Raw genomic sequence first — 12925 nt, 5'->3', positions numbered from 1 at the left:
CTTCCGGGAACCGGTTTCTGGCATTTCAGCCGTCGTCGGCCCGGCTTGCTTGAATCCTGATGGTGCAATGAGCAAGGGACTTTATGGGGTGAGGCTGTTCTGATTGGCTGTTCGTTTAATTTGGTCTCTTTTACAAAAAGAGGTGGATATGCTATGAAATGAGGCCTAGGCCTTATTCTTTTTTTTGGTACCTATTTCTATGATATTTTTTATTTACCGTGGACTCCCATCTTGACGACGGGGAATGATACAAGCAATAGGAATCTATGAAAGTTCCAATACTGAAGTAATATGTGTCTATGTTTTATATCGAAATCCTATATTCATGAATACACTGCAATAAACTCTCAGATTGTAAACTGAGTAAACCGTAAAACATAATATAATGTTCCAGCATCCGTGGTCTATTACTACCTTTCTGCTATGAATTGGCTGTCAATACATTTTAAATTATTTTAAAAAATGCCAGAATATGCAAATGCTTGCTCATTTATGCCTACGTTCAAATTTCATACACATTTGGGAAAAGTGTCTTTTTTTTAATAACAGTCATTGTAAATTTGGCACAGACACCATCAAAATACAAATACAGAAGACAATACAAAAAATCTGTAAAGGAAAAACAAAAGACTTAATAAAGACAATGACAGGCAGTTACTTGTTAACATGGCCCTACAGGGTGGCTACTTGTCATGAAGGTTGGATCAACAACAGGCAGTGACTGGCAGGAGAGACAAACACAATGTTGTATGGTGACTATGAGATGGGAGAGTATAATGTTTAATGGGGTAATCGAGGCTGAAGTGCTGCAGGAAGGCGCAATCATGACAACAGATGTACTTCATTGGACGATATATATTAAAAAACAAAATGATGAAAAATAATCTGCATATTACCAATCACATCCACATGATGTAGTCTTTAACTGGACATTTGTGTGGAGAAGTAGGTCGTCATGTAAAAGGAGTACATGGTACCCTTAACTGTCCTGAGGCCTGAAAAGCTAAACATTACAGTAAGTTCATCACAGTGCCATACTCAGTTATGGCTGTATCATACTCTACTGAGTGGTCACCAATTTTACAATCATACTAATAATGCGGGACCCTCGCGGGCAAGTGCACAAGTCCATGGAAGGATTCTTGATTTTATCCTGCAGCAGCTGATCAAGTTCACTCCGAAGCTCCTTCACGAGCTCTGCCACCTGAGTAGGAACAAGGATACAGAAGAACACAATCTAATAAGCAAACCATGGAAAGTTCCAAAAGTCAAGTTACTTTAATGCAAGGCAGTCATAGTCCAGATATTGAAGCACAATCACACTATCAGAGAAAACAATAAATACAAATGGTGCGATTTGCAATGCCTTTTTGTTTTGAACTTGATCCAACCTGCGCCAGTGAAAAAATCGAAATGAAACAAATATTTTATGTATGTGCTCATTCACAAAACATTTTGGTGCTTGCTTAAAATACTAAGCTTGTGGGCAAACTGATCTGCGTACCTGCATCTTGCTCACTTGCAAAAAATGCAAAAGTAGGCACAGCCGCAAACAAGGCTGATGCAGATCTGTCACTGACCGAGGGATACACACAGATCTTTGGCTGCTGCACCACTCATTTCTCTGTGAAGTTTGTGTCTGAACTGCAAACTGAAAATTATCATACAAAGTATTAGCCCTGCTGTTCCTTATTACACGCCTCCCTCTCTCCCCTCCCGAAGCAGTGGTCAGAGTATAGGGCCAGATGTACTAAGCCATTTTGACATTACAACCCCTGCGATCCTGCAAAATCGCACGGTTTGCATATGAAAAATGGCTAGTCCTATGTACCAAACCTATGTTAAACCTATTTTGTGAGTCAGAAAAACGTTTCCAAATTACAAAACGGTTTTGCAACACAAGTGAATGAATCCCAACTAGGAATGGGCGTTCCTTCCTAATTGCAATTTGGTATGGTAGTTATCATTGGTTTGTAACAACAATTGCAAACTCTTGATTAGTAACACAAACCTCAAAGGAGGGGGCAACTGCTTTCCCATGGGAAATGGCTCTCCTTATGTCCCCTTACCCGTTAATAATTATACAAGGCCACCCAAGGGTAAATGGCAGTGGTCCAAGGGATCCCTGCCTGCTCCCTGATGTATTTCCAGATAGAAAACCTTTTTTTGAAGCAGCACCGATCCCTTAAAGAAACAAGGGCTTTTTTTAATTAAAAAACAAAAAAAACAACATAACTTTCTGTTGGGAATACAACACAGGGACAATGGTCTGCTGTTTCTTGCAGGCCACCCTTCTTGTGTTTGTAGCCAATTACAGGGAGTTGTAAATAGCAACCTGCCTAATCAATACTCATTAGGCAGGTTGTTCTGCAAACCGCTCCTGTGATTGCAGAGTTTGCAATGCAACCTGTTAGTACATAGGTTGCACTGCAATATCGGAGACATGACGCAAAAAGTCGGAATGCTTTGTGACCAATTTTTGCGACCTGCCGCTTCATATATTTGGCCCCATATCCTTTGCATTTCCCTTCAGTGGCCGTTTAAGATCTATGCAAGGAAATGCGCTCTCTGAACATGTACGTATATATCCGTGGGCTCGATGACCTCAGCAGGCCTCCTACACTCCCCTCCTTGTAGATCATGGGTGGCAATGCACTGTAGAACAGTGCAATTCACTATTCACAGAGAGCTGGCCATGAAAGGGCAATGTAGAGCAGCACCTGTACTGTCAGCATGGCCCTCCTATCTGCACCCAATCAGGTGTGCGAATTGGGATTTGGGTTCAGAAAAAATGCAATTGTAAATTTGCTAGAGACAAAATGTTTCAAGCAATTAGTGTCTGTATGTTACTTTTTTTATAAATCACTTGTTATTGAAAGTTAAGCATACAAGATTACAGAAAAAGAATACATATATCTGGCCACAGTGTGCTGGGCTACATACACTTGACAATCTAGTGCATAGCAGGCGAGGCAAAAAGGGTCTAAATCAAGATGTGCACAGAGAGTTGACATACTATAGAATATGCTAGGTGGGGTAAGCTAGTGCATGATAAACAAACAGTATCTTCCAACATAGGGCAGTTCTGTAGCAGGGTCAGAAGTGTGCTGAGTGCAAAGAAGTTCAGCAAGGAAGGACACCCTGGAACAGAGCAGCATAGAGACTATCCAGTACCATGGACAGAGCGTTTGCATAATAGGGCAGCAAAATTAGGGTGGAGGAGCTGCTGGCAATGGCGGCCCCAGGTCTGAATACAGTTCCAGGGCATGAGGTATTATAACTCACCCTGTAACCTGTGAGCCTTGCCTGGCCTTGTATTGCAGTTGTTGCATCAAATCGCCTGCTGCATGTGTCCAACAATGGAGATCACATTTCTATGAGGGCGAGAACCTTAAATTGTAGGCCCTGGCTCTATCCGAGCTGAAGGCCAAGTGGAGCTGTTCTCGCCCCTTGTCCCAACGCCCTGTATACATTTGCGATCCTGTGTCTCTGGGGGCTCCATGTTAGCAGTGTCTGTAGCAGGCCTAAAATTCCAGTCACCCCAAATGTCACCGACTGTCTCCCGAAGCATAGTGAGAGTCAGGAACTTTCCCGGCAGAAGCATGGATATCTCGCAAAGCCCCTCAAATGTTAGGGTAGCCCCCAACTCAAACAGCTACCCCATAGACGTGACCGGGGCATTTCTCCATTGCGACTTGCGAGTTGTTCTGATTGCAGCGAAGCCGGGCACACACAAGTGAAGTAGATCCAGGGAGTATACCGCCACGCAATGCCTATGATGGAGGTAACAGGAGCAACAGTGTTGAACCACCAGGAACAAAAGCAGAATATGCGTACCACACGGAACGGCCTCTAGGATGTCACGTAGGCCAGAGATACCTCACGTCAGATGGCGCTTCCCAAGCAATTCAGGTCGTAAGCCATTTCATTTGTGCTGCTAGAGAATACACCTCGTCATGCTGTGCCTCCAGGCCATTAACATCCAAGGACAGAAACAATATCTGCATGGCAACCCCGCGCCTGCCAGACGTCCAGATCAAATCCAAATGTCAGCTATTGAGATCTCGAAACACCAACCAGCATAACAAGAAAGGGATATTGGTCTAACAGATACAAGAAACGCGGCAAAACAACCCTTTTTGGTAATGCAATGCGACCTATAGCGAACGAGGGAGACTACAATTTGAGTCTGTATGTTAATTAATTGGTTTTTAAAAAATCAAAAAGTTCAGACACAAAATTAAGTTTCGATCATTGCTGCACTTGATATAGTGAGGCATTTTATGGTATATTAATGTGCGCCAATTGGAAGCTGCACTATAACACATAGGGGCTTGTTCATTAAGGTAAATTTAGATTTCTATATGTATTCTTATACTTTGTTTTAACTTTATTACTTTGGGCTAGTCACCATTTCCGAGTGTAAGTTTATAGGTATCTTTTGTAATATTAAATAAAATACATATACATCATTTTTAAAAGTCTACGTAAGTTAATTTATTTTAACATTATTTCCTAGGGGTTTTTACTTTAAGCCCCTGCTCCATTATTTTTTTATGGGAGTGTGTTGCAATACCTGTGAGTGGTCATGTATGGTGCTGGACTTACTGCAAGTGTGGCGCTGGACTTACAGCAAGACTGATCGGGAGTACAATTACGACCATCTTGGATAATTTTTGACTGTAGACACTTTAAAAGCTAAAGGCTAAATGTGCCGGTAACTGGTTTCTGTTTCTGGTGATTTTTATATAATTTGTATTTATAATTGTTGTATTAGGGGTGTGGCTGGATAGTTTTAGAGGTATATTTTTAACAGGATCATCTTTTAATTTGGAGGGATTCTTGTTTATTTCACTTACACATTTTTACAGATTCCACCACAGAGGTGCCATTTTGGTTCAGACGTGCTCTAGTGGGTGGAATTGTGCCTCATGTTACCCATTTAAGCGGGGGCATGCCACCGACACGCATCAGCTAAATATGCTGGCAACTGTTTTCTGTTTCTGGCGATTTTTATTTAATTTGTTTTCATAATTGTGGTATTAGGGGTGTGGCTGGACAGTTTTAGAGGAATATGTTTAACAGGATCATCTTTTAACTTGGAGGGATTCTTCTTTGTTTCACTTCCACATTTTTGCGGATTCCACCACAGAGGCGACATTTTGGTGCAGACGTGCTCTAGTGGTCGGAATCTTGACTCATTTTACTCATTTAAGCCAGGCATGCGGTGGACCTGCGCAGCGGGTATGCAGCTGGTGGGCTGAAGACATGCTAGAGGCAAGCTTGTCTTTCCTTTTCTGCGATTGAATCGGGCCCATCCCCAGCTATGCTGCAAGTGGGACCTGTCAGAGCACTTTTCCACAGGTATTAGATCAAGGGTAGAATTGAGTAACTTTAAAAGCGCCCTGTGCAATTTTTAATGTAACTTTAATGTTGAACCCATAAATTGCCCAACATATAAATGTCTTTGCTGTCAGTTCTTCTTTTGATATCCCCAGCAAGAATCAGCACTTGGCTCCCAACATCCCTGATAAAGATAAACCTCCTGCTATAAATGAGCCGCATGAGGCTGCCCTCACAGGTACTACTTTTTTAGCTTGTCTACTAAATTGTAGATCCTTACCCAAACATGCTTCAGGTGTCTATGAATTACTCTTTCAGATAAATGGGACTTAATGTTCCTAACAGAGACCTGGTTAAAGGAGTTTTCTTCAGCTGACATTACTCTAGCTATCCCTCTAGGGTTTCAAATTCAGCATATCAATTGGGTAAATAAAAATGGGGGCAGAATTGCAATAGCGCAACAATCCTATTTTTCTTGTTCAATTTCAAAATTGACAAACATTGCAAATATTGAGGGACCGTCTTTCACAGTTGCTTTAACGCCTTCCTATTCTTAATCTGAGGCCTTAATTTATAGATCGCTAGCTAGTTTTGTGGATTTTCTAGAGCTACTTCAGGATTTACTTAGTCAATTGTTGCTTCTCCACGCCAATTTTATTGTGTTTTGGGATTTTAATCTACACACAATTGACTTGAACAGAAGGGCTGCTAAGCAGTTTTTATCTGCTTAAGGATTCAATTTAGAGTAACTAGTGAGTGGCCCCACATATAAGGCAGTTCATATGCTGGATCTTATTTTCTTTTACCCTTTCAAATGTTCAGATCAAGTCTGCTCTAAAGCTTATCTTGTCTGTCTACTTTTTAATACCTTTTAAGATTTCCACGTCCTTGGCCATTAGGGAGCAGGTTATAATACAAAACTCCTCTAGAGCATGGCACAAAATCTCGGAACTCCGCCTAGTTGAGGTACTACAATAGATCTCAATCAATGTATGTGGTTCTTTAGATTTGGATGTTGCTAGTTTCAATGGGTGGTTATCTGAGGCCTTAGAATGTATTGCTCCTCAAAAAACCTCTACCACTATGAGATCTAAGCCCTCTGCTTAATTTTTCTCATCTGCCATAAAGGAGGAGAAAAATCATTGCAAACCATTGGAGCGAAATATTTGGAAATCTTACGACAGGGATGCGGAAATGGCCTATAAAACAGCCTGAAAATGCTTCATGCATCCATTCGTAGAGCTCATAAGGACTACATCTCCTCCACGATTGCCTACTAAATAAAAATGCCTCGCAAACCTTTTTTTGTCAAAGTTCTCTTTATTTATTGTCCAGATAAGTTCACAATATAAACAAGCAGTCGGTACACCTCAGCTCAAAGTTTGATTACAATTTCCAAAAGTACAGCATTCCTAAACACAGAGGCAGCCAAGCGCTCGGTATAAACAGTTTGCCCATTAAAGAACATACAAACACATTACCCCCAAAGAACAAAGCAAGTTTCATATTCCACACCCTCCCCCCAACACAACTTACAAATAAAAGTATGGTACATGGGAGTGTCTTAACACCAGTGGAAGATTGTTTCCTGCAGGATACTGCATTATGATTCTCAACAACATTGGCCCAGCATGTGTATCTGCCCAGCTTTCCAGTAGTACTATGTATTAAATTTAAACAGGTGTAGGGCCGTCGTTCTGGTAGGGCACACACACACACACAAATTGAGGCCTTTCAAAAGACAGTTCACCAGGGGACCTCAAACATATTCAAAGTTCTTATAAGAGTCTAGTAGGATATCTGCCATACGCTCCATCGTAATCACCTCCATAGCCTTGCGTGCCATTGCATCAGAGAGGCGGCCTCCACTCTTTTCCATGCTGCAGCCACTGCGAGTTTGTCTGATACCGAAGAGGCTCACTCCTTAACCACCACAAAAGTACAAAGCCCTGGTCATCCGGAAGCAGGTACCCCAGAATAAGTTGTACCAATATTTCGGACCAAAAGGGGCCTATCTTACGGCAGAACCACCAGATGTGTTTAAAGCCACCAAGCAGCCCACAGCCCCTCCAACAGAGGTCTGAGGTAGTCCTGGGAAATATTATCTTAGGGTTGGTGGGGTAAAGGTACCAATCAAATAAAAGTTTGTAATGAGCCTCCCTGAGACCCATCAAATGATTAAACCTGGGTATATCCCTCACCAGTCCGGACCGTTGAGCCTTCTTAATAGGGCCCTCTAGTGTGCATTACCAGTGGTCTATATGTTGTGGTTTACAGGTTCGTAGGGTGTCAATCGACAGGGTGTAGAGGAAGGAAATGGTTCCCCTTGTACTGCCACCTCTTCGCGCAAAGTGCTCAATACGTGTTAGGGCCCTTGTGGCAGCATCACGTAGCTCTGGTTGGGGTACCCAACGTTTAAGCTGATTATAAAGGAAGTGTTCCGTGGGTGGAAGCTGAAAGTCTTGTGTCCCATTTATGAAATAAGTCCGAGACAATGAAACACCCCCGCACTGTGCTCCAAGCTTTGAAGGGTCCTAAATGTAACTCGGAAGGAAATGCTGGATTAATGTGAATGGGAGTGAGAGGCTAGGGAAAGGTCATCCAAGTTTCTAATCTAGTTACCTTGTCCCACACTTTAAGAGTTGTTTGTGTAGGGGTATTCAGGTATGCGGTTGGGGGTCGATCTGCATTTGATTTCCACAGTAAGTCCCAAATATATTTCCTTACCACAGCTCTATCTATTTGGAGCCAGTGTTTGTCTGACTCGCAGACGAATCACTCAGGGATTACTCCCAGCTGTGCAGCCTTGTAATACAAGTTAAAATCAGGTAGCGCTAGACCCACTGAGGATTTAGGTAGTCATAATAATTTGTAGGAAAGGCAGCCCCCCCCCCTTTTGCGATATAGAGCCAATCATTAAGGAACGCAGGGTCGAGAAATACCTCCAGTCTACCTCTATTTGAAGTCCCTGAAATAAATAGAATAGTTTCGGCAGAACCGTAATTTTAATGGCATGTATTAGTCCCAACCAGGATAAATACATAGGTGCCATGTCTTTAGGTCCATTCTCAGTTGATGCAGTAAGGGTGGATAATTGGCTCGGAATAAATCCTTAAGCTTAGGAATAATCCTAATACCTAAATATGTGATGTCGTGGGTCGCAAATTTGAAAGGTATCAACCTACCCAGCTGTTCCGTGTCCGCGGGAGGGACTGTTTAGTTGAGCACGTGTAATTTGGTCAGATTAATGCAAAACCCCGCCACTCCTTCAAACTGGCACAATTCCTCTAGGGTAATTGGAAGGGAGGTGTGAGGAGAGGCCAGGGACAACAGGATGTTATCTGCAAAGAGGGAAAGTTTATGCTCTTTTGCCGCAAATGAAATATCTTGGATCCATGAGTTCAGGCGTATCATGGTTGCCAGTGGCTCGATGCTCAGGGCAAACAAAAGGGGGTAAAGGGAGCATCCCTGCCGCACCCTCTCCAGAGGGAAACTACCAAGGAACTAACCCTATTGAACAACACCCTTGCTGTGGGTGACGCTCAGTTGGCCCTAACCATAGTTAGAAATCTGTCACTGAAGCCAAACTCCCTCAGAGTGTGGAAGAGAAAGGTCGGTCCACATGATCAAAGGCTTTTTGAGAGTCTAGCGCAATACGAACGGCCAGTACTGACTTTTTGGAGACCTTTTCAATCAGGAAGACCACCCTTCTGATGTTATTGTGTGTTTGCCTGCTCTTAATAAATCCAGATTGATCCGGATGAATTAAGTCTGGAAGTAGGTCGGGTGGCCAGGATTTCAGAGTACAATTTAGCGTCTAGGTTTAATAAGGCGATTGGGCATGAGGAACCATACTGCCTCGGGTCCTTGCCTTGTATGAGAGATGCCAGTGCTTTGTTCGTGGAAGCAGTGACCGTGCCCGTGTCGGCCATGTGGTTGAACAGTGAAACCAAGTGAGGGATCAGTTCTGCCATGAATGTTTTGTAAACTTGGGCACTTAGTCCATCTGGGCGGGTGATTTGTGGCATTTGTGGTTTGCTATCGTTTTGCAAACTTCATCCTCTGAGATGGGGCACCCCAGTAATTTGTTCTGGGCATCTGAGACTTGGGGCAGGGTCATGCTATGCAAATAATCTAACTGCTCATCTACTTTAGTTTCATTCGCAGTGTATAAGGATTGGTAGTACTGTCCGAAGACCTGCGCCGTTTCTGTGTGCAGTTGATAATCCCGTCTTGTTCACTGCAAATGTCTCCTATGTATTCTTTCTCCTTTTTAACCCTCAGCTGTCTTGCCAAGTGAGAGCCCGTTTTATTACCTTACTCGTATGTCATGCATAGGAGGCGGAGAAGGGTAAGCTTTGCCCAGTTATTATAGATCACTTTTAAGAGTAGGGCTGTCCTTGTGAACGTGCTTTGCCATCTGGAGCTCTGCCTACAGTGTCTGTCTTTCCTTAGTCCTCAGCCTATTGAATGAATGAATGAATGAATTAATGAATGAATAAACATTTATAGAGCGCATGGCTACCAACGGCCTCCCAGCGCTAGAGACAAAGCCAACAGCCGAAATCAGAAAAGAAGTCAAGGGAACAACATAGTCTTCAGGAGCTTACGGAAGGAGAAATAGTTGGCCTCAAGCCTAATATGGTCTGGTAACTGATTCCAACCTTTTGCCGCAATGAGGGAGAACATCCATCCATCACTCTGCGCTCTATTTACTCTGGGTACGGCTACTAGGTGTTTCTTCTCAGAGCGAAGTGATCTTTTTTGGAGGTATGGTGTAATGATAGACCGAAGAATCGGGGTGGGGGGCCTAGCTGAAAGTGACTTGTGGGCAGTACACAAAGCCTTAAACTGGATTCTTTCGGCCACCGGCAGCCAGTGCAAGAAGATGATATGAGGTTTAGCATATTCCTGATTATGAGCCTGCATAAGAAGTCCCACTGCACAATTTTGGACCGTTTGCAATTTTTTATTGGTAGAGAAAGGTGTGCCCAGGTAAAGCACATTGGGGTAATCAAACCTTGATAGAATCAAGGTTTGAACCAATAGTTTCCTAGCATTAAAGGGCAGAAGGGGTAACATTTTCCTGAACGGTTTTAGGATACCAAAACAGGTACCAGCCACCCTTCGCGCTTGCTACTTAAAATTCAGGTCATGGTCCAGCCACACCCAAGGATTTTTATTTGATCTTTGAGGGGAGGCATGGCGCCTAGACATTTAGGCCACAGTACACTGGTATCAAGGTTAGCGGTCTTACCCAAAACATCAGCTCAGTTTTGGCTGCATTCAGCTTTAAAAAAGAGTCATCCATCCACGCGGAGACCCTTTCAAAGCAGTTGGCCAGATTAATCTTAGTATTGTCCAGGTGAATAAAGGACACAATCAACTGAGCATCGTCCGCATACGAGATGATCCTAACCCCAAAGGCCTTAACCATCTCAGCCAAAGGGCGCAAATAAACATTAAAAAGCGTATGGCTCAGGGAAGAGCCCTGAGGTACCCCACATCACAAAGGCATCCTTTCAGAGATGACATTGTCCTCAAAGACCTATCTGCCAGGAAAGATTCAAGCCATTTGAGTAGGATACCTGTGACCCCAATCTCACTAAATCTTGCAATCAGCAATTGGTTATTGACCGCGTCGAAGGCCGCGCTGAGGTCAAGCAGTACACTAGCCGCAGACCCACCGACATCCAGAATTTTTCTTGACTCTTCAACCACCACTAATAAGACCGTTTCCGTGCCTTGTTTGGGTCTAAAGCCCCAGCAGAGAGAACTGAATTTACATACTTTTCGCATATTTTAGCAATCCCTGGTAAACATGAAATCGGCCGATAATTGGTAAAAAGTTCAGAGTCAAGGGTGGTTTTTTTTAGAAGAGCTCTGACCATAGCCTGCTTCCAAGGGGCGGGAACGATCCCGTAGGAAAGTGAGATGTTGATGAGTTCCAGGATAACTGCCTGACAGAATCGAAGACCTGATTGAGAGTGGTAGGGGATACAACATCACTAGGGGAGCCTGATTTCAGATGGACAAAGTATGTTTTAAAATAATCCATATCAATGGGGGGGGGGGGGGGGGGGGGATTGTCTCAATAATGGGGTCTAGGAGTGGAAAAATGAACATCTGCAGGGGGGATATTTAAAGAGACTGATGGGGGAGAAAGGTGGAATAAATATCTTCAATTTTCTTGTGGAAGAAGTGTGCCAACTTATTACAACGTCCTAAGGTGCCCCCTATAGGCATGGGGGGCTCAGGAGGCTTAAGGAGGGACTTTCCAATTAAAAACATTTCACGGGTAGAGTTGGAGGCTGCAATAATCTTCTTTTCATAGTACCTGGATTGGGCCGATCTGATTTCTGCCTTATAGGATGTAATGGCTTCTCTATATTTAGATTTCTCAGTAATGGAGAAGTCCTTTCTCCAGCTTCTCTCCAGACATTTATACACTTGTTTCAGCTCTCTGAGTTTGGGGGAATACCAGGCTGAACAATGCCCATCTTTTTTTTTCACTTGTCATCCACTTTTTGGGTCTTAACGTATTTAACGATGATTCCAACCATTCATTAACTTTGTTATTAGCCATTTAAAGGTCGTTATCTAAGACAGGTCTGGTGTTCTCAAGAGTTAAAGCCCAGGACTCAGTAGATAATTTAGACCAGTTCCAACTCCACATTTTTACCCTTTCCTGTGGCGGACCACCATCCTGTACAGTCCAAACGAAAGGGACCATAGAGTGGTCTGACCATGGCAGGGGAATGCGTTTTCCTACAGCAAGACTATCAATGTTGGAAAAGAGCGGGTCAAGAATATGGCCTTTTGATGAGTGGGGCCGGACACCTTCAACTTCAGTGCCAGAGAACCCAGATTGTCAACTTCAGCCTGAGAGGAGGATATCAAGTCAAAATGAATGTTGAGATCACCAAGCACAGAAAAGTTAGAAAGAGAGCTAGACGATGTGGCTATCTATTCCGGAAGATCCCTGCTAAAGTGGCAAATTGGTCCTGGCAGTTGATAAATAAGGACGCCAGAAAAAGTGCACGTAAAGGAAAAGCCGAGTGTGAAGTAACAGCTTTCACAGTCAGGGATCACACTGTCTGAGATGCGGCAATTGAATGTTTCTTTATAAATAATGGCCAAACCCCCACCTCTAATTAATTCCCTATCTTGTCTTTGAATCAGGTATCCAGGGTGCAGGCCTGTACCACCGCTGGCTCTGAAGTACTGGAAAGCCATTTTTCAGTGAGTAACAAGGCATCAAGGTCGTGTTCTTCCAGCAGTAAGCGCAGCTCGGTGGTGTGCTTAGACAATGAGCAACAGTTCAAAAGAGACATTTTGATAGAAATATTAAAGGCTGATGTCATAACGGCGGTAGCCGTACCAGATGGACCCAATTCAAAGGGGCATTGGGGACATTTGTTACCACTGCTGATTGGCACCACTGAGTATGAGTGCAGCTAAGGGGGAGGGTCTCTTTGATGTGATACAGCTGATCAGAAGTGTAGGAGATCCTACCCCTTGTGGGAGAGCCCAGGTTTCTGGACCCTGGGCCCGTTCAGGCGCGGACGGGTGCAGATGGGCT

General features: G+C 43.5%; 1 protein-coding gene across 2 annotated transcripts in view; it reads right to left on the bottom strand.

The window, feature by feature from the left end:
* Positions 1 to 524: 524 nt before the first annotated feature.
* DHX57 (DExH-box helicase 57) overlaps positions 525 to 12925 on the bottom strand; it is a 432068-nt gene continuing 419667 nt past the window's right edge. For both annotated transcript variants that reach the window (XM_086927178.1, XM_086927177.1), the window contains one exon: positions 525 to 1204. In XM_086927178.1, coding sequence (XP_086783304.1) covers positions 1061 to 1204 — 144 coding nt within the window. In that variant the 3' untranslated portion in view covers positions 525 to 1060. The remainder of the gene's footprint in view (positions 1205 to 12925) is intronic.

This window comes from Lissotriton vulgaris, chromosome 6, assembly GCF_964263255.1.
Source record: "Lissotriton vulgaris chromosome 6, aLisVul1.2, whole genome shotgun sequence".
NCBI classification, from domain to species: Eukaryota; Metazoa; Chordata; class Amphibia; order Caudata; family Salamandridae; genus Lissotriton; species Lissotriton vulgaris.
The sequence above is the reverse complement of the archived record's forward strand: the minus strand, read 5'-3'. Positions and strand labels throughout refer to the sequence as shown.